Source organism: Colletes latitarsis, chromosome 5 (assembly GCF_051014445.1).
Source record: "Colletes latitarsis isolate SP2378_abdomen chromosome 5, iyColLati1, whole genome shotgun sequence".
Lineage (NCBI taxonomy): Eukaryota > Metazoa > Arthropoda > Insecta > Hymenoptera > Colletidae > Colletes > Colletes latitarsis.
Window position 1 is genome coordinate 26115583 of NC_135138.1, and position 19834 is coordinate 26135416.

The window sequence follows — 19834 nt, forward strand, 5'->3', positions numbered from 1 at the left end:
TTGGTAGAATTAAAGCTTGGTCACTATTTTTTAAAGTTGTAGAAAATCGAATATACAAAATTTTTAACTGTAATTCAAACGTTGAAACTACTATTTAGCCGACTCCAGCCACGCGATCTGTTCTACGTATTTCAGTAGCTTGTGAATTTCCAATTAATCGGAAGTGTCGAAGCTTCGTGATCTCGTCAATAGTTGATTAATCGTTTAACTAGTTAACCCCGTGGTAATAGTTAGCCCCATTCCCAGAAGGTTAGCGATCAATGACTGGAACTTACGTCGGTAATATTCTGGAATACCGGAGCAGCGATGAAGACGACGTAAGGCGCAAATTCTGCCGTGCGTAGCACTTTCAATGCTTGCGGTTCGACATCCAATATCGCCACCCTACCCTCTTCATGAATTGTGCGAATCGTTTCGAGCTTTGTTCCGTACATAGCATCTTCGTGTGTACCTGCACGGGGAAAATTAAGTCAGTACAAAATTTCTAATTCGAAATACAATCTACGTGAGATTATATTTACCGTATTCAAGGTACTCGTTAGCGCCTATGTCTGCCATCATTTCGTCGTGCGGTACGAAATAATAATTGCGACCATTCTCTTCATCGTTCCGTGGAGGCCTCGTTGTATCTGAAAAATAGGATTCGAATAGGTCAATAAAAACAAAGATTGAATTTACTTGCTGGTTTATAAGTTTAAAACGAAAAATTGTTTATACTCACGTGGAATAGGATAGGCATATTTGTCGGGATGCTTTGCGATAATTGTATTCTTTATATGCCGGCGACCAACGCCGTGTGCTCCTAATAACACTAGTGTTTTTCGCTGGAATGCAGGATCTGTCGCAGAAAATAATGCAAAAATCGTTAATAAAATTAGTTCTCGTTTTTTACTGTTCCCTCCCATTTTTAAGGGTCAGGTTTAGTAAACAAACTGTTGTCAAAATAACTTACATGGAAGCTTCACGACTTCCTCGTAGGTGACCAGATCCAGCTGGTCGAACACTGCGTTGTGTTTCGCGAGATACTTATCCTTGTTTTGCTTCTTTTTTCGGCCAAATATTGAGCAATTCACTGGAAATGCGAAAAACGTATTAGTCGTACCTGACCGATCGAGAATACAAAGACCAGCTCAAAATCGTCTATCCTGTAAAGGAATAGGTCCTTTTTCATTCAATCGATTCTCTGTAGAGTTTGTCGCTTATGCTATATCGCAATATATAACTGGTAAACGCATTTTAACTCACCGAGATCGTATTTCATTACTAAACGCCGATATAAACATTTGTATTCGTTAATCGAGGGACTGGAAGAGTAAATTAATTTAATTAAATTATTGACTTTGTCTTCGGAACTCGTTTCACGGTCTCGATGGGTTAATTAATTCAACTTACTAAAACGTTCTAAAATTGATGATGAAATCATAACATTTGCATTGTTCATGATATTTATTTACACTAAAATTGTGATTATTCAACTCTAAAGAGAACGGTATATACAGGTTGTTTTGTGATATGGGAATACATCGCAAAGATGCGATTCAGAATCAAGAACCAAAGTAAAATGGCGATCTATATTAGTTTTTCACGTGATAACAATTGTTTAATGGGTCGGAAAGGCTTGGATATTATTCTGATTTTTAAAGACAGTTGTCTTTTTATACTTTGTTGCTTACGTCTCAAACCCATTCTCGCAATGTTCGCCACATATCAAGGCACACCCTGCATAACGATAAAAAATATTGGCCCCGAACGGGTAAACAATATAGTATCGACGATAGAAATTACTTTGAAAACATGTAATAGATGAAAATAAAATAGAAGAAGTAATCAGTATTAACTGCTATGACATTCATAACGCACGTTCCTTCAATTCGATCAAAGTGTAACGTGTGGTAGGCTGTGATTCAAACACTTAGCGGTCTATATGCTAATCAGCATCCTCCTCGAATGTCCGAACAATCAGCATGTTACGCGTAAGAGAAGTAAAGAACTACTTCGTAAATGTAAATCTCCGTGTAAGCGTATTCTTGTCTAATGGTAAAGAGATTTCATTCATTCAGCCAGTTTACATAGAAGCCATAACCATAAGGAGGGAGTGGGGTTCCCACTGTGTGATGGGCGTTCCAGCAGGTCACAAGATGAAAAGAGAAAGACTAACGGGTAGTTTATGCGTAAATCTTGAAAGTCGGTGTCACGATCAGAGCATGATCACAATGAATATGAACGGTTCTACTATAAGAACTCCAAACATTTTATTAAAAATTACCTTTATTTTTAGATAGACAGCCTGGAAAACGAATTTTAACATAAACGAAGATTCTCTATCGTTATCTATTGTTTTCACGATATTAAAAATTATTCTATTCTGTCAAAATATAGCTATTGCACATAAATAATTAAAAACTGAAGCTAATAATCTAGCTTTGTCTTCGATTGTTTTCTCGAAAAATGCATTTACATGCGTGACTTGTATATTTAAACTTGCATTTTATTTAAACATACTGCTAAATTTAGAAGTAAAAATCGGGCCAGTTCTCGCGGAAGTTCACCGTTCAATATTTCATCACAATGATGCTGCGATAGTGTGCCTGCGAGTGGAATCGTGTGAAACAAGCGTAAGTGCATGAAACGTAGCGAGAGCATGCATCGAAGCACGCCGCGTGAAAACATGTTCTGTAAAGTAACTTACTGTTCATAGTATTGTACGATATCAAACAACAAAACTACCTCATCAAAATTCATGGAAGCAAATCTTATACTTTAATTTAGCAGTCTACCTTAAAAACGTGAATTTGTAGTATTGTGCAACTTCTAACTAATAATATTGCACGACGTATCCTGAATCATCTATTTTTATTTCACAAGGAAAGATTTTTAAAGTTCTGAAAGCCTACAATTTTGGAAATATATACAGTACTTTGATAAATAGAGAGCTATTTCATTTCCTAATTTTTAAAAAACAGTAGTATGGTAGAAGAATTTATAAATAAAGTTCTAATTATTAATGTTGAAGAAGTCTTTAATATTTGCATATTTGAGAATTTATTTATCGAGTTACTTGCTATGTATTCCCAAAATTTTGTAATTTTTAGGTTATTTGAATCGGGAATCTTCCCTTGCTGGCAAGGAGAACATTGCAAGAAAAATCAGTAGATTCGTTCGTGGGGAACAAATCTCGTTTATGCAGATCGTTTAATAAAAAAACAATCGAACAACGGTTTATCCAATAGTATATTCTTCTAACGTGTATATCAGTCGACTATTCAAATGGCATTTGAACAGAACTTTTCTAGTACTGCAGTTAACTCTATTAGGATCTGAAGGGACGCTAATATCGTGAAAGTATATTCTCTAACTCTAGCAAAGCTAACTCTAATTTCGTGTGCAATTACTATAAACCTCGGATCGCAATAATACCGATCGCAAAGACCTGAAATGTTCGTATCTAGCTGCGTGTGAATACATATGTGAAAAGGAAAGCCAGTATTCGCGTGAAATGCTCAACGAGAAGTATCTGAAACGTCTTATGCCAAGTCCAGGTGTTTGGTGACGATGATGTGCACCGAATGATTTGATACGCACATAAAGTGTTTTGTTTTTCGTTTCGAGCTATCAAACGTATCGTTTGTGGTCAGTTTTAGCTGAGTCATCGCCACTGCGTGTGCCTGTCGTTTCCAGATGGCTCAGAGTTCCCGCGCTTTTTTGTTTTCTATCAAAATAATGGCACCAAGTCGTTCCTCGTGTGTTAGTTTCTACAATGAAGCGTTCCTCTGATCTCCGGTCAAATTAATGCGTGCATCGAAAGCACGGAACGAGTACTTTGTATTTCATGCGGACTACACGGTTCTACGTGACTCTACGCATTGTGTACCTGAAGGCAGAGTCATACCTGTCGAACCGTCGCAGCCTTCGGTGTGAGAAGAACATCCTCCTTCTCCTTCAGCATCTAGCCCCGCACAACACACAACACAACAGGTGTATCACTGCAGCTAATCATTTATCTTCGAACTAACGTTCCTCTTTTTTTTGCTACCGAATTTCTGTTTCAGAAATTTCTGCTTTCTATCTTATTCTCAGTCGAATGATTAACACTATTCGCTTGTTGCATTTTGTTTCAACTGTCGAAACCTCGTGGTATTTAAAAGCTGAGTAAACGTGGAATACTCTATTCAGTTTCAGTGTTAAATAGATTTTAATCTAGTAACAAATAACAGATAAATTTGTGAGTATTTTAGTGTCATTGTGATGTTTCCTTCTTAAATTTTGTGTAAATAAATAACTTCGTAACGATATAAATTACTTCTAAATTTCTTCTTGTATTTTCTGCTAGCTAGTCTTCGAAATATATATATTTAATTTTTATTTATGGACGAATTGCTGTCTTTTTTTATGGTATATGAAATGAATTTCTCTTTAATATGAATGTATTACAGAAATGTAATTAATGAGTGATCGAGTGACTATATACAGGGTGTTCGGCCACCCTTGGGAAAAATTTTAATAGAGGATTCTAGAGGCCAAAATAAAACGAAAATTAAGAATACCAATTTGTTGATGGAGGCTTCGTTAAAAAATTATTAACAATTACATTCAAAAATTTCAAATCGTTCTGGAAAAATTATTTTCGGTTGCGGGGGTCAGTTACAATCACTTTTGGTGAATAGACATACCCCTGAAATTCTACTCACTTTCGAGAAAAAAATTCGAGTAAGTGCTGAAAGTTTTGGGTGAAAAAAAAGACTTTTGAATCGTTTTGGAAAAATTATTTTTAGTTGCAAGGGTCAATTGTAAGCATTTTTGGTCAACAGACATACCCCCGAAATCCTACTCAGTTTCGAGAAAAAAATCCTTACCGAAAATATAATTTCTGGCCAAAAATGTTTGCCCGAATTTTCATGCGAATCTTTAAAACGTCATAACTTCTAAACGGATTGAACGATTTTAATGTTTAAAAAAGCAAACTACGCGTATTTTGATGGAGAACATGTACAAATCGCAAAAATATTCGAAAAGTTGGTCCTTGACCCCGCAAAATGAGAAAAACCCCATAAAAATGGTCCAATTTTCAAACAACCATAACTCCTACAATAGTGAATATATTTCAATGAAACTTTTTTCTGAAGTAGAGCTCATGGGTACCTACAAAAAAGTATTAGACAACTTTTCTGTAGGGCGTCAAACAAAATTACTAAAAATGAAAAAGGAATTTTTAAGAAAAATCGACAGGGGGTAGGTGCCTAAATTTTTCGGCGAAAAAAAAAATTTTTAATTAATTCTGAAAAAATTATTTTCGGTTGCGGGCGCCAATTACAATCAGTTTTGGTGAATAGACATACCTTCGAAATCTTACCCACTTTCTAGAAAAAAATTCGAGAAGGTGTGAAATTTTTCGACAAAATTAAAAAATTTCAAATCGTTCTGGAAAAATTATTTTCGGTTGTGGGGGTCAATTACAATCATTTTTGATGAATAGACCTACCCCCGAAATCCTGCGCATTTCCGAGAAAAAAATTCAGTACGGTTGGAACTTCAAACGTTAATAACTGTTTAATGAAGCCTTCATCAACAAATTGGTATTCTTGATTTTCGTCTTATTTTGGCCTATAGAATCCCCCATTAAAATTTTTCCCAGGAGTGGCTGAACACCCTGTATATTATATTTTCAATTATAACAAGATTTGCATAATTTTATATCTCTCATTTATACTGACTTTTTTGGTATATGTAAAAGAAATTAATAATAATTTTACTTGAGTTTCTCATAGCACAGATAAGTGTGTATCGACTAATATAAATTATAGCTCCAAGTTAAACATTTTCTAGCGTCTGATCTTATGCAGGGTTAATCTAGAAATTAGACCACCTTGTAATTTCTTAGAAAGAACCTAACATGCAAATAAATTTCCACGAAACAATCCATTTTCGATTTGCTAGGGTGATCCAAAAATTGTGATCTGTAGTGTGAGTGTAGTTTAACAGAAGGAAACCTGGAAAGTTCATTCACAGATTATTCTCTGCGTCGAGAACTAATTTGGCACGTAAAGCATATCCGACGGAAATCGTATGGATCGTGATTTAGTCTGAAAGAATTTCGGTTAATACCGTGTTTCTATGAAATGTAATGACTGATGTCGATAGAAAATGAAGCTGATATCCGTTCGATCGGGGATTGCAATTTCATTATCCGTAATCACGCAATCCACTACTGAAACTTCCAATTTCGTAATTACTCGTTTCTTTAAAAAAAAAAAAAAAAAATAGCACGAACTGTATGTTCCTAGGTAAAAGTGGCTGACATCGAACGATAGTACATGCTCCATTGAAAACCTGCGCACAGCTAACAACACATACACGACATCATATTCACCAGCACATTCGTTTCATGGCAGCAGCGAGACTAGTAGAGATCGATCGAAGAATCAAACGTGATAGGATTGATAATGGATAGGTAAGGATGAAGGTAAAATACGACGGACGTTTCATTGACCGATCTGAGTATAAGACACAATGCGATCTGCTGGAACCTATAATCATCCTGAACTCGTTCGATGTGTTCTTTCCCTGGTCTAATCTCGTGAAAATTAATTAAAACGTCTGCTCCTAATCGTACACTTATTCGTGGAATCAAGTGCACTATTCCTGCCATAAATCTAATCAAGTTCTGACGCTATCACTAACATCCTTTAGAAATAATTTAGAAGCTTCCAATAAGTCGTGTACGTATCTTAAATCTCGTAATGTATCCCCGTCGAAACAATCTTGGTAGATTCACGGAAAGTATTCTAAAAAAAACATTTTCTAATTTTGTTTCGGAGACGCTGACGAGACTTTAACTGATCCCGAGAAGAAAGTCTCTTCAGAAAAAATTTCATCACGATTACGTTCCACTTTTTCACAATCGTCTTTCGTTTACGCTGTTTCTCTAAACGCCAAACTCGATGGACTGCCAGAACAGTTAATGCGAATTGTTTGCGAATGGTTTAGACTCGTGTAACTTTTTACCTTGTTCCTGCTTGTTCTTCTCCACTGCCATGTACGCGATACGTCGTTCCTGAAGTTCAGGCGAAGGTATCAAGCCCGCGGAACCGGCCGCGTTGTCCTTCTGCGCCTGCCACCAATAAGGATCATCCTTGCTAATGATCTGCAAGATGTCGCCGGTTTTAAACGCGATTCCAGCTTGCGCGCAAGGTATCAGCTCGTCCTCCAACGGATCATAGTCAAATTGCGCTCGAACGAAAATCTGTTGGTGCAGAAAAATCAAACTGTAACCTTCGACGAGTATCGCGGAACGCGTCGTACGTTATATTAGTGATTCTGTATGAAATCGGTAAAATGATATTGAAAATTCTCGGTTAACGTCCGAAAGAAGTGTAACAAAAGGATGGAGGGAGGAAACGTAAAAACGTTAACAGTGCAGAAACATTGGTTCAGTGGTATCGTTGCAACGTCTGGAAGGGGGGTGAGCAACATCACAATTTCGCATTCAGATCACCGAAATCATTTAGGTTAATAGAGAATCACGTTATATGTAATTACTCGTCGCCCTAAAATACGGGTTGGAACGTTCGTTCTACGATACCATCGATCGCTGTTGTTATGCTACTTACGTCGAGCTAGGCTAGCTATTGCAAATGAATTCGATCACTGCGTAACAAGCGGAAAATGCAACATACGTAAGCATTGGCTATAGTTCTTGCGAAGAGCAGCGTTAAGTATACTCTCGTAAACAAAAGAAAAAGATACGATTCCGGAGTAAATCATCTTTCAAGAATATAGTCTTCTCGTTCTTCGTTTCCTTCTTGATAGCATGATTTTATCGTTCACAGCAAATAAACAAATGTCCAAAGTTTATGTTCGATGATGTAAGATGATCAGCGATCGATGCGTAGTACGAATTCGCCACGATGTCGAAGCACCGTTAAGAACACTTTACGAAAGAGGACACGCTTGCTTTATTCGTTTGCAATGGACAGAATGTGTAAAGATACATCGAATGTGGCAAAGAATTGGGGCTGCAATTATAGTTCGACGGAAAAGGAGGCGATTTTTTGTATGAAAATAAATTTAAAATGGGGAATAAAATTTTTCGATGATTTCGTGTTTTGAGAAAATCAATTCAGAAGATCTTTGAAGCATTCGTGTATTTTTGCTTGGCAATTTTGCCATTAATATTTGCAAAACGATGACAAAAGTAGACGTAAGTGATACACTTGTGCCCCAAGTATTTTTAAAATCAATTTCTTCCAGAACGCAAGCTTTGTAGGAAAAAGATTCATCATAAATTCTCGATTTATTTTTACACGAGTAACCACCTTTTTTTCGGTCGTACTACAATTCCATATTTTAAATTATTTCAAGAAAAATGTTCTTCGCCGTGAATTACGAAACAGTAAATTCACGACTTTGTGTGCCATTGGCTCGTTAAAAAAGAAAAAAAAAAAAGTAAACCTCTGTGAATCCCATTCGAGTACGTCCAATAATCAAAGAACTCGAGTCTCCATTCGTAAAGCGTTAGTTCGATCAGTTCGCGCTTCGAACAATCCAGGCGAGGACGAAAAAAAGGTACCGAATCGACGGTTTCCAAAGATATTTTAGTCACCACGAATAAACGACCGACAGAGGTGTCATTCTATTTTTTACACATTACAATTTATACACAGATCGAATTGGAAAGTTCGACTACACCAGATCGAAAGTAACACGATCTCGTTGTAATGAAAGTCAGTGCAACGATCGTTCATCTAGCGATGCATGTACATACAAGAGTGGTTCGTCACTTTCCGTACAGTATTCTCGGACAATAAGCTGAAAGCACTGGATGCTGCACAGTACGTACCACAGCAGACTGACACACGCACGCACATACGCACACGTACACGCTTGAAAAAGGCGCGATATGCAGATTATGCATTCGGGCACTACGTAAATGTGCGAATAAGAAACGGCGTATGAAGGAATAGAATAATGATGCACAGTGACGATAAGAAGTGCCATCCGACTTGCGCACGCACCATTCGCAATGGTAACAAGTCGACAATGATTTCGTAATGAATTTAAAGGGACGTGATATATGTGGTGGATGAGGTTCGTGTTCTGTGAGACCCAGCTTTGCACGAATACTGCTCTTGAAATTTTGTTTGTCTCGATGGGTCACGATTTGATTCCACGCGACAAAGATTCACAGCTTCAGTGTGAATCGTCGTGGATCCCGAACATATTGGCAGCGTTTATATTTGTCGGGGTGAAAAGCGTCCATTGAACGGTCGTAGCGCTTATGCGACCAATGTATCGTATACTTCGTGGGTCGATGAGAAAGTCTGTTTGGTTTTCAATCGTTTAAAAGTACTGGAAATTATATGCGATTAGAAAATGAACGATTCCTGTCAAATTAATTTAAGTCCTTTATCAAATGTAACACTATAAAAAATATATCTCGTTAATAAAAAGTTTTGTCGAACGTATTATTTTCACACGGTAGTTTTTGATGGTCCGTATGTAACGATACGAAATGAAAATGACAGCACTAAAAGTAGCAAAGCCTAGTCCGCAGCAAAGGAAGACTACACTGTGATAGTGTTGGTAATGGAAAATGGCGGGTGTGAGGTGTAATAATAAACTGCAAAAACCATAAAGAAACAATAAAACAAACGTACTTCATGCTAAAAGGCCAAGACTCGGTGAAGAAAGAATGCAGTCGGACGTGGCACCATCGAATAGTTATAGTTTCACATAAAATTAATTTCGTTAATAACGATCCGATGGAAGCGTTACGAGAAACAATAACGACGACACATAATCATAAATAAGAATCGGTTAAGTAAACAAATATTGTATAAGATACCTTTCTTGCGTACTTGAAAAACTGAAAAGACTTTCTCACCACCCAAACGGGATCACACACTATAAAAATTAGTTAGAATGATTCCTTTTGTTCAGGGTAAATGATTCACGATGACGATGATGTATAAAGAAGGGTCACGATCAATGGAAGATCAGGAGGCTGATATATTCGCACAGGCCTAGTCTCTATGCTAAATATAACGTGATAATTTTATAGTCCCGCAGTCATCTACGTCTCCCAGCGACTACGAGGCTCGCAAATAACCACGCTTCCTGGCGATTAACGATCAAAGGATTTGCCGCGAGCATCGTAGCCCTATTGTTCCATTGCATCGGCAGTAAAAGAAGGACTCTTGGGTGCGTTAAGCACTTGCAAGCGATGGCGAGATAGAGGCAAATAGAGAACACTGTTCTCATACGTGAATCGCACATCGATCTCGTTTAAACAATATATCCGGTAACCTGGCAAAATATCGGGCGTTACAAAGTGAAGTAAAAACGCAGGATAACGGGATGACAGTCAAAGTGGAGGCCTACTTTTTCTGCGATGGTGTGTTGGTGTGGCGGACGAATGATAGTGCAGCTTGAGCCCGGGTAAATTTCGAACTTTCGGACACAAACGTTTGCATGTACCGACGAGATAGTTTGCCTCGTAGCCAGTTACGACGCGAGTTTTAACGACGTTAGGCCAATGGAATATTTTAGCCGGTCATCGACGATAACTCGTAACCGCCAACGCGGGTAAATAAAAGGTATCGAAGCTGGTTAGCGTATTAACCCCTTACCATACAATAACGTGTCTGGCTCGTTACAAGTTCTTGATGTCAAGTTTCACAATCATGAGGCTACTCCTGGTCATCAAGTCTTATATATTGAAATCGACACATTTTTACATTCACGAGGTATTCGTAAAACAAGTCTATTCTTTTTCGTGGCCATTTCTTGTACACAGAAATTTAAACGAAATTAAATAGTATACGTTTGAAAAATTATTTGGAATTAAATCGTATGTCAAGGGGTTAAATATATCATAATATCAACATCCGTTTACTCGGACTCAGGCTGCACACGGTAGACAATATGCGTGTGTTAAAACGTAATATATGTATGTAGGTATGTATGATAAACGCATAGCCTTCTAACTACAGCAGTCCAATCACACCAGATCAAGTGGCGGTACTTACTAACACTGGCAGAGGCTTAATCCTGAACAACTAGAGCGTTGAAGAAACAGAAAAAAGGAAGATCGATTAATTAACATGTTCATTAACTTGATCTCAAGCGAATGTTCGAATTCTATGTTCTTTTTTCTTTCCCTTTCCGGTAATCTTTTTTTTCTCTCTTTTTTTTTGTTTTCTTTTTTTTTTTTTTTTGATAAAATCAACGATAAAGAACACCTACGTTGGGATGTCGCGCGCGTCAACGCTTCCGAGATTCACGGCGCGCATTGCTGTGACACATGCAGCTTCCTTTCTACCTCTCCTCTCGAACTCGTCGAGCCGGTAACGGTTCGTACCCTCGATTGAAGCCGATTGTACGAAAGTAATCGAGCTCGTGGCTATGCGACAGCTAAAAACATCGCCAAGCTGCGAGTCGGGAGAACCAAAGACACGATACGTTTCGTCGTTTCGCAGGAAACATCGATTGTTGCTTGTCGAATCGTCGACGTTAAGAACGCGTCCGACGCGTCACGGACAAAAAACGGTTAAAAAATTTCTTCGAGACCGTTTATAGACAGTCAGAATCGATTTTCCAAGAAAACGATCGAGCAATATCCGTTTTCACAAGCGTCGAGCAACGTCGCATTTTACTCACGTTCAGAGCTACCGGGCATTAGGCGGTAATTTACGAATCGTTTCGGCTGGTCACGGACTTTTAACGTTACAATGCGGCCTGTTGGATGGGATCGTTTCGCAGACGCACATAGTTTCGGACTATACAAAAAAACTTCTAACAATACAATCTCTACCATCCACATATAGATACTTCTATAGAAGAAAAAGGAAACATTAAACGGCTGGCGTGTGTACGTGGGGGGTGACGGTGAAGCATATAAAGACGGGGGGAAAAAACATCGAAGCCAATTTAGTCAAGAGCCAGGACCAGCTTCACGGCGAAATCCACGATTACGTGCATCATCTATAAACGACACGCGTGAAGCTGATCCGCGTGGAGTCATTGAGGCAGGGATCCTCCAAAGGTGTTCAGGCCGCACTGTTTCCGGAAAAGTCATCGCGTATAGCTTCGGCCAGCCTCTCAACAATGTCTCGAAGGACAGTGCATGGAAATGATGGTCGAATGGCTCCCCGCGTGCATTGGAAGCTACGTTCTACTTTAAAAGAGAGCTAAAGAGTGGAGAGAGTAGGAACGGTTGACGATTGTAATGGAGATCCAGGGACGAGGGAGGACACGATCATTTCTACACAGTGACATAGCAGGTACTGCACTATCGACAACTCGTCTGGTGGACTGACTGCTGCTGACGCTGCTGGGTTCTCTGCTCGATTTCCGTCGGGGACTGCACTCTACCCTCGAATCTTGGACCAGAAGGTTCCCTGTTATGGTCACGTTATTCTGGCCCCCATGTCCCGCAAGTGCACAAGCAAAAAAGGAAGAAAAATAGTACGCGTATCGCAAAGCAGTGGCATGGAAAGGGCAAACTTCGATCTAAAGAAATCTCCATTTTGAGAAAAATAGCTGAAACTTTGTGTTCGCCGTTCCCAAGCCAGGTAAACTGACAACGCGTTTAATCCGCGAAAAATTTCCCATCACTGATCGTGGTTTCGTCCGTTCGAGTCGTCCCCACACAAGGGTCAAAGTTGCTCATGCTGACACGACGACGGAGTACAGTGGGTCAAAGAACATATACAAATACCTAATTGGTCCGCGCATACTGCGATTACGTGTGTAGGGGGGGGGGGGGGGAATTTGGTAATTTATAAGGGATTGTCGTGTGTGCTGGGGGGGACAAAGATCGTTAAAAAGTTTACGGCACGAGACGTGTAACCGATTTCGCGTTTCTGACAAAACGTAAAGATCTTCGGGCGTTTAAAAAAGAAAAAGTTTTGCAAATTCGTCGAGGTATCGCAAACACGGTTGCCGTAAACTAAGAACCACATGGACGTTGATTGGTGCAGAGGGACGACGACACGATTAATCGTGTGTCGGGTACATGTACGTGCGTAAACGAGAAATCGGACTCCGTATAGCGGTTGTCGGCTATGTCTACGACAAACAGAGAGAAGAGAATTCACGTTGGAGGTGATGTGCGACGAATCATGGTGTTCCAGCAGTTCGTGCTTTATTATATCTTCGTACAATGCACCGCCGCAATAATACCGCTGGCTCGTTTTGTTTCCGCCGATGACGTTTCTGCTTTCGCGTGCAACACTACGTAACAGAGAAATATCACTTCCCAGATACAACGTGGTACAATTCGTTTCTTATCGTTATACGGGACGTCCAAACGGTCGAAACACCAGGGGACACTTACGTTTCGCTAGAACGGTCGTGGCGTCCACCGTCGATGCGTTTACTGGGACTTAGAGCGAGACTTAAGCGTTATCTCAAGCGAGTATGCATGGATTTTGGTTTCGTAAAAATAATGGTCGCGGTACGGTGTCTATATACCGTCGGCACAAAACAGGAAACGATCGAGTCGAGCACGAAATCCTCGAAGTCAGATTAAATCTTTTCTTTTATTTTAAATTTAAATCAATTGCATCCGGTAAAACGAGATCGAAAGATATTTTTAGATTTTTTCTTTGTCGTTGATGTGTGCCTGTTTTGTGCAGTTTCGTTCACTATATAGCGTAGTAGAATCGTTAGTAATGTGAGATTAATCGCACATACCAGATAGTCCATTACATTATTCTACTTACATATGTATGTATATATATAATCGATAAACCTTTAAATTTCGTGTAACATTCATATATACTTCTCTTCGACATATTTTACAACGCCTTACAAAATCTAAACACGCCTTACTAAACACTAGTAGACACGTACCGAGAATGTGGATAATTTCGCGGCGTCACTTTGTCGCGATTCCAATTTCTACGTGTCGCGCGATGAAACGGAACGTGAAACCGCCGAATCGAACGTCGAATGGCGCAAAGCTATGTACACGTACAAAATTATGTACAAAACGGGACGTAAACGTCGCACTTGTACCACGAAATCAGAATTCAAATTGAACTGTCTGGCCAGCGAATCTCGGCAAACGAAAAATTCTGATTATTTTTCATGCGTTGCTGATTTTTAAAAGGATTCGATACAGCAGCGTTTGACCTACTCTCAATTCTTAAAACTGAAATTATAGTGTATAATTATCAACACGAAATAAATGTTATTTACGATTTGGGCCGGATTCGAAAACAGCTTTGCTCGCTGAACCTAGCCTATTCACCCTGTTTCAGTATTCTATCTTTATGTACACGATAATTTTCTCTTTCCAGTTGGTAAATAAAAGAAAATAAAAAATAAAATCAATATAGTATAGTAGGCCAATGCAAAAATTTATTTCGAAAAATAATTCGTTTAATAAAATGTCTCAAACTGTCAATGTAAATATAGTTCGTACTTTGCCATAGAAATAAATTATTACACTTAATTACTACTTTTTATTATACGTGGTCGTTTAAAACGTGTGAAAAAAGAATGCAAAAATATTCAAATATTTTTCTTTTTACCTTATTACAAACATCGCCATCTTATGGATGGTATTTCTCGTAAGAACGCCTAAACACAAACACTTCATGCGCTACAGATATCTAACAAATGCTGGATGTGCGAAATTATTCTTTCCAATGAAACTATAACATATGCAAAATTTTAGAAATATCGTGTAGGAAATGACAAATATTTTTGAAACGTGCAACAGACTTGTTATGGATGGTATTAGACGTACCTATGATTAACAATAAGTCGTTTCTATTGCGTGAATTCTATCTAATGATACTATATCGTACAAAACATTTTACCAAAATGAATTGTTTAATTGTTCGTTTAATTTGTTACAGAACATTGAGTCACAATTTTATTTTGTTTACTCGGTGTCCAATTACTGCGTTCCACATTTCTGTTTACACATTAGGAGGAAATAATTTGCTTCTATGTACATAACTGTGTTTATTAATTAGTGACGAACTTTTAAACGTACCTGTACGAAAAAAACGAGCCCAATGAGTTTTCGTAGCACAACAAATACAGTTAAAATAATATTTTTTTCTTCCTTGTTGCTTTCGTACCTGGAAATGTATTTTTCATACACACCGAAAAAGAGAGCGTATTTCCAATGATCCCTTCGCGAAAGGTTGAAGAAAACAAACGTAGCATAATTTTTACGTACAGAAAGGTACACGTAATAAATCACAAAACTCTGTCGATTCATAAAAACGTTAGAAAGACGTAATTTATGTAATAGAGGATTATAGATAGAAATGTTTGAATATTCTTGGTTGTTTCTTAGATGACCGAAACAGACGATTTGCAGAGAAAGGAAATGATATTAAAATATTATCTCGATAAAAATCAAAAGTATATTGAACAGAATAAATAGAGCGAAATTTAAAGAAACTGGTGATTTAAAAGTTGTGCATTTGAGTGTTGGAAATCATGAATTTAATTCATTTTTTATGACTATCGATCTCTATATTATTCGAGTAGGCCTTGAGAAGTTTGCTAAATATTTTACAAAGCATATTTCACCAACAAAATCTTCATTGTTATCTCCTAAACTAGAGAGTGTCTATACAAACAGCTAAGCACGAATCAAATATTGTTCAGTTCTCTAGCGACTTACGAAGTTTCACTAAAATCGATGTATATAAATTACCTTGTAATTTCCTTATTAGTCTACCTTAGGCATAACACTAAAATTCTGTTCTAACTATTGATAAAGTTTCTTAGACTAATTTTCAAACGGTAGAAGTATTTTTCAAGAGGGCGTTTCACCCTTAAGAACTGAAAGTTGGCCAATAATAACATTCTGCTTGTATCGAATTAATTTATAAATTAGTAAAATTCCAAAAAAATCAGAATATAAGATTACTGATATTCGTAATGCACTGTTTATTTTTGCAAATTTAGGTTAAATGGAAAGTGGATCGAATGTTGTTTCGCGTGACGATCGATTGTGAAATTAGCGTCACGATCGAAGATTGCTTGACAGTTTTTGATCACGTATCGCGTGAACGATTAACGTTTGTGTTTCAGGTACGAGGGAAGTAGAACGTTTACATTACAATATTGTTACAGCGATCGTCGTTGTTGCATCCGCATGAAAACGACTGGTCGAACTTCCTGAGAACGTATTAACGTGTAGGCTTGCGAAACATAATCAGTGCGAACAAAGAACGTAGGATTCATCGCACTTTGCTACCCTCAGCTGCATGTTAAGAGATATTTGCAAATTCAGTGACATTCGTCGTTGGATTTGAAGAAATTACGCTCGAGGATGCACGATGACCGTGACTAGATGCGTATGATTTTCGATTAAATAGGGACACTCGTACGATACTCGATCGTTTTGCGAAAGAAAAGACAAATTGTATTGAAAAGATTAGAATATTCGATTGGATTTATGTTTAAGTTTACCGAATGTTTATTTCTATTCAAAGTTGCCAGGTGCGATTAAAATTTTGGTCGTTTGCGAATTAAATTATATTCGAACATTAGAAATTTAATTTTTACGTGGAAGAAGATAGATAAGTAGATTTTATTGATAAATAAAAAGTTTGGGAAGTAAGTGATTCTCGGTGTCTAAAAAATTCTAAAACTGTGATACATAAGTGAGTAGTTAGTTACCTATTCGAATGGTTAAATTTTGAATTATTAATATTTGTGTTTAATTGTATCACTAGAGAAATGAACGTTTCTTTCCCAAAAAGTCGATCGAGTGACCAATCCGAGTACGCATCGTGTCGTGCAGGAGATGAATATGATCCATAAAGTCAAAAATCATCCGCGTGTCCCGACCAATCGGTCGATCGACAGGGAATGCGCGTTATGCATTGACCAAAACCACAATGCAAGAGAACTAGTATATGTGTGTCGGTCAAAAAGGAAAGCTTCAACGTTTGCAAAGATGTCCTTCATGCAGGTGAGGGTATAATGAGGGGTGTAACAAAAGCTTCTTTACGACAAAAAACAACAAACAACATTCCAACACATGTTGTAACGAAAGGTGCATTCCTTACGTAACTCGATCGCAATATTACTGTCTATCAGTACAAGGTGACCAACCCGGCGTGAATAAATAACAAAAAGAAATAGATAAATAGACAGAAAGAGAAAGATAAAGATTACTTAAAGAAAAGAAAACAGAATGAGAAGGAGATACACAAGTTGTCCCACTTAACTTGACTCGTCGACTAGAAAAGCAACTACGCAAGGATCACGAAAGCATTGTATGTTGCATGAATGTTTATTAACACAAGCTTCGTTAACTTTATATTTCATAGAGACAAATTTAAAGTAATGTTGAAACTCCACCTAGTGCTAGAACGTTGAATGAAAATGCAGCGTGTCCGGTAAAATGTAATATTAACGGGCAGAGAGGCTGATTATTCGTGAAAAAGTAAGTCGAAAATGTGGAATAAATGTTTTCTGTGGGAGGCTCCGTTTCGGAGAAAAATGATCCTGAATATTTTTGGGGCTCGCGTACGATTTGGCTAACTTATTTGTCCATTACTGATTGTAACTATCTAAATAATAGCAACGTTGACGATCGCACAATGTTTACAGATACCAATACAAGTAGAATTAATAAGCACCGAGCGTCAAGTCTTACTCAATAGCGCGCCCCAAACGTTTTCAAAATCAAGTTTCTCCCAAACGAAGCCTCGCACGAGAAAACTTCATTCTACATTTTTTATTTATTTTTTCACAAAGAATCGTCCCACGATCGTCGATCCCGCATTCTACGGGACACCCCACCTACAGCTCCATTTAAACTTGAAGATCGATGGTTCCAGATACTCATAATCTGCGTCGCAAGTTCGATATCATCGTTTCGTCGTAGTAACGGAGATGTATCGGGTGTTCAAGTGAAATGGGGCACCCTTTATACGTTCAGATAGAAAGAGATCGAGAGAAATGTAAAAAGAGGGGAAAATAGAGAAACATGCATACGCGCCGTGGACTCGAAAGCGCCGACTAAAGCGTTTTGTTACACCGCTCGACTACTCAACTCCGCCTTCTTTTTGTCTGTTTTGTAAATCTCACGTGTACAGATCACGCGATTGCGCTTAATTATCCTGCCGGCAGTGGATCTGCCCCGCCTTGTCGTTTCGCTGCGTTGCACGCGACATTCGTGGAACGAAACAAGTCGCAAACTTCGAAACTCGTCAGCCGGTGATTCAGAACTCACGTCGATGTCGAAAATGCTAACGGGCTCGTATTGACTGTCTCGACGTGACAGTATCTGCCGCGATTTCCGTGAATCGTGAATTCACGGCTGATTAAAAGACAGGTAACGAGCAAAAACGTGCGGGTCTACCTGTATCCGTGTTCGTGTTCGTGTTATATCGTTTCCGTGTACGTGTATGGTGTTGCATTTTATACGTGTTTATAAAAAACGCAACATGATTATGTCGTCGAAATAAAAATGGGGGAATCGAGGTGATTCTTCATGAGAAAGTAAGTCAATAATGCACTGGAAAAGTTTTCTCGCGAGTCGTTTCCGTTTCGAGTAAATTGATCATGAAAATCCTTGAATCGATAAAGAGTTTACAAGGATCGTTATTATTTAATACAGTTTGGCGTGTCGAGTTAACTACTTCGTTAAACGATAAATTGTTGAAAGTATCGCGATAGGCTTAAAATCTAATTTTGATACGAAAACGACGGAAATACTTTCAATAATTTATTAGTTAATGAAGTAGAATCCAATGAAATATAATAGTTAGCTCGAATCATTGTTGTATCTCATGTTGAATTTTCGAGGTAATTTTCTTGAAAATGAAACTACTTGTGGGAAAACTTTATCCTATAGTTTTTACTTATTTTTGAATGGGGAATCACGTCCAGGTCGATTGTACTACGAGTCATGTCACATCTTGATGGGTATTGCTATGTTACGTGAAATGACAATTCGGTTAACAACGTATTTTTATATTCTTCGAATTTGCATTTATTTATAATATCGAGAACTTAAGTATGGGATTTTAACTTTTTGAATTTCACAAAATTTTGAAGAATATTACAAAGAAAATACATTATCTTGTAAATATTAATATTGAATACATACATAAAAGATGTTTTTCAGTAAAAAATTCTAGCTTCGAATTTAGTAAAGTGAATTTAATTTGTTCTTTATTAATATTTTGGTAATATAGTCAATGTTTCAAAATTATTAAATGGAAGGTAATTGAAATCCTAAATAATATAATAATAATACTCTGAATAATTCTTATCATATCAATATATTATTTACCGTTACGGTGATAAATATTTTAAAATATGCAAAACTAATTCAAAATCTCAAAGATCATTGAAAATAGATGGTTTAAATTTAGTACAAATTCGTTCTCAATATTATTAATGAATGCCAGTATGTTTGAAAAGTAAAAAAAAAAAAAAAAAAAAAAAAAAAAAAAAAAAAAAATAGGAGGCGTTAAGGCGAGCAGTTTGATATGGAACAGCTTGCAAGCTAACGCGCGTGTTATGCGATGCTGGATACTGTTTGAAATAATCGTCTATGTGGAATAATTTTCACAATCGTATCTGTCATGTATTTTCAGTATTTGCAAATGTGAAGGAACTATTTATTCGAAAACGAAGCCAACGAAACTTGATAAACATGATACAAAATAAGTTATTGAAAATGATTCTGTGATATAAATATTAAATGTCAAGTGTTATCAAATGTTCGTTAATTTACAATTTTTTTAACTTCCGCATAATTTTCAATGTATTGGGCAACTAGAAGGCAAAAAGAACATAGCTATGTCAAAAATGTACAGTCCATATAAATCATTGTTTGAAACAA

The 19834-nt window shown here is 37.5% G+C and overlaps 1 protein-coding gene across 8 annotated transcripts in view; it reads right to left on the reverse strand.

The window, feature by feature from the left end:
• The window catches only part of Cask (peripheral plasma membrane protein CASK), a 240234-nt gene that overhangs the window by 6401 nt on the left and 213999 nt on the right, over nt 1-19834 (reverse strand). For 4 of the 8 annotated variants that reach the window (XM_076765678.1, XM_076765683.1, XM_076765679.1 and 1 more), the window contains 7 exons: nt 11025-11054; nt 7003-7240; nt 3890-3946; nt 953-1072; nt 722-838; nt 522-629; nt 276-451 (listed from right to left, as the gene is read on the reverse strand). In XM_076765678.1, coding sequence (XP_076621793.1) covers nt 276-451; nt 522-629; nt 722-838; nt 953-1072; nt 3890-3946; nt 7003-7240; nt 11025-11054 — 846 coding nt within the window. The remainder of the gene's footprint in view (nt 1-275; nt 452-521; nt 630-721; nt 839-952; nt 1073-3889; nt 3947-7002; nt 7241-11024; nt 11055-19834) is intronic. The other 4 variants (XM_076765680.1, XM_076765681.1, XM_076765682.1 and 1 more) reach the window with 3 other exon arrangements.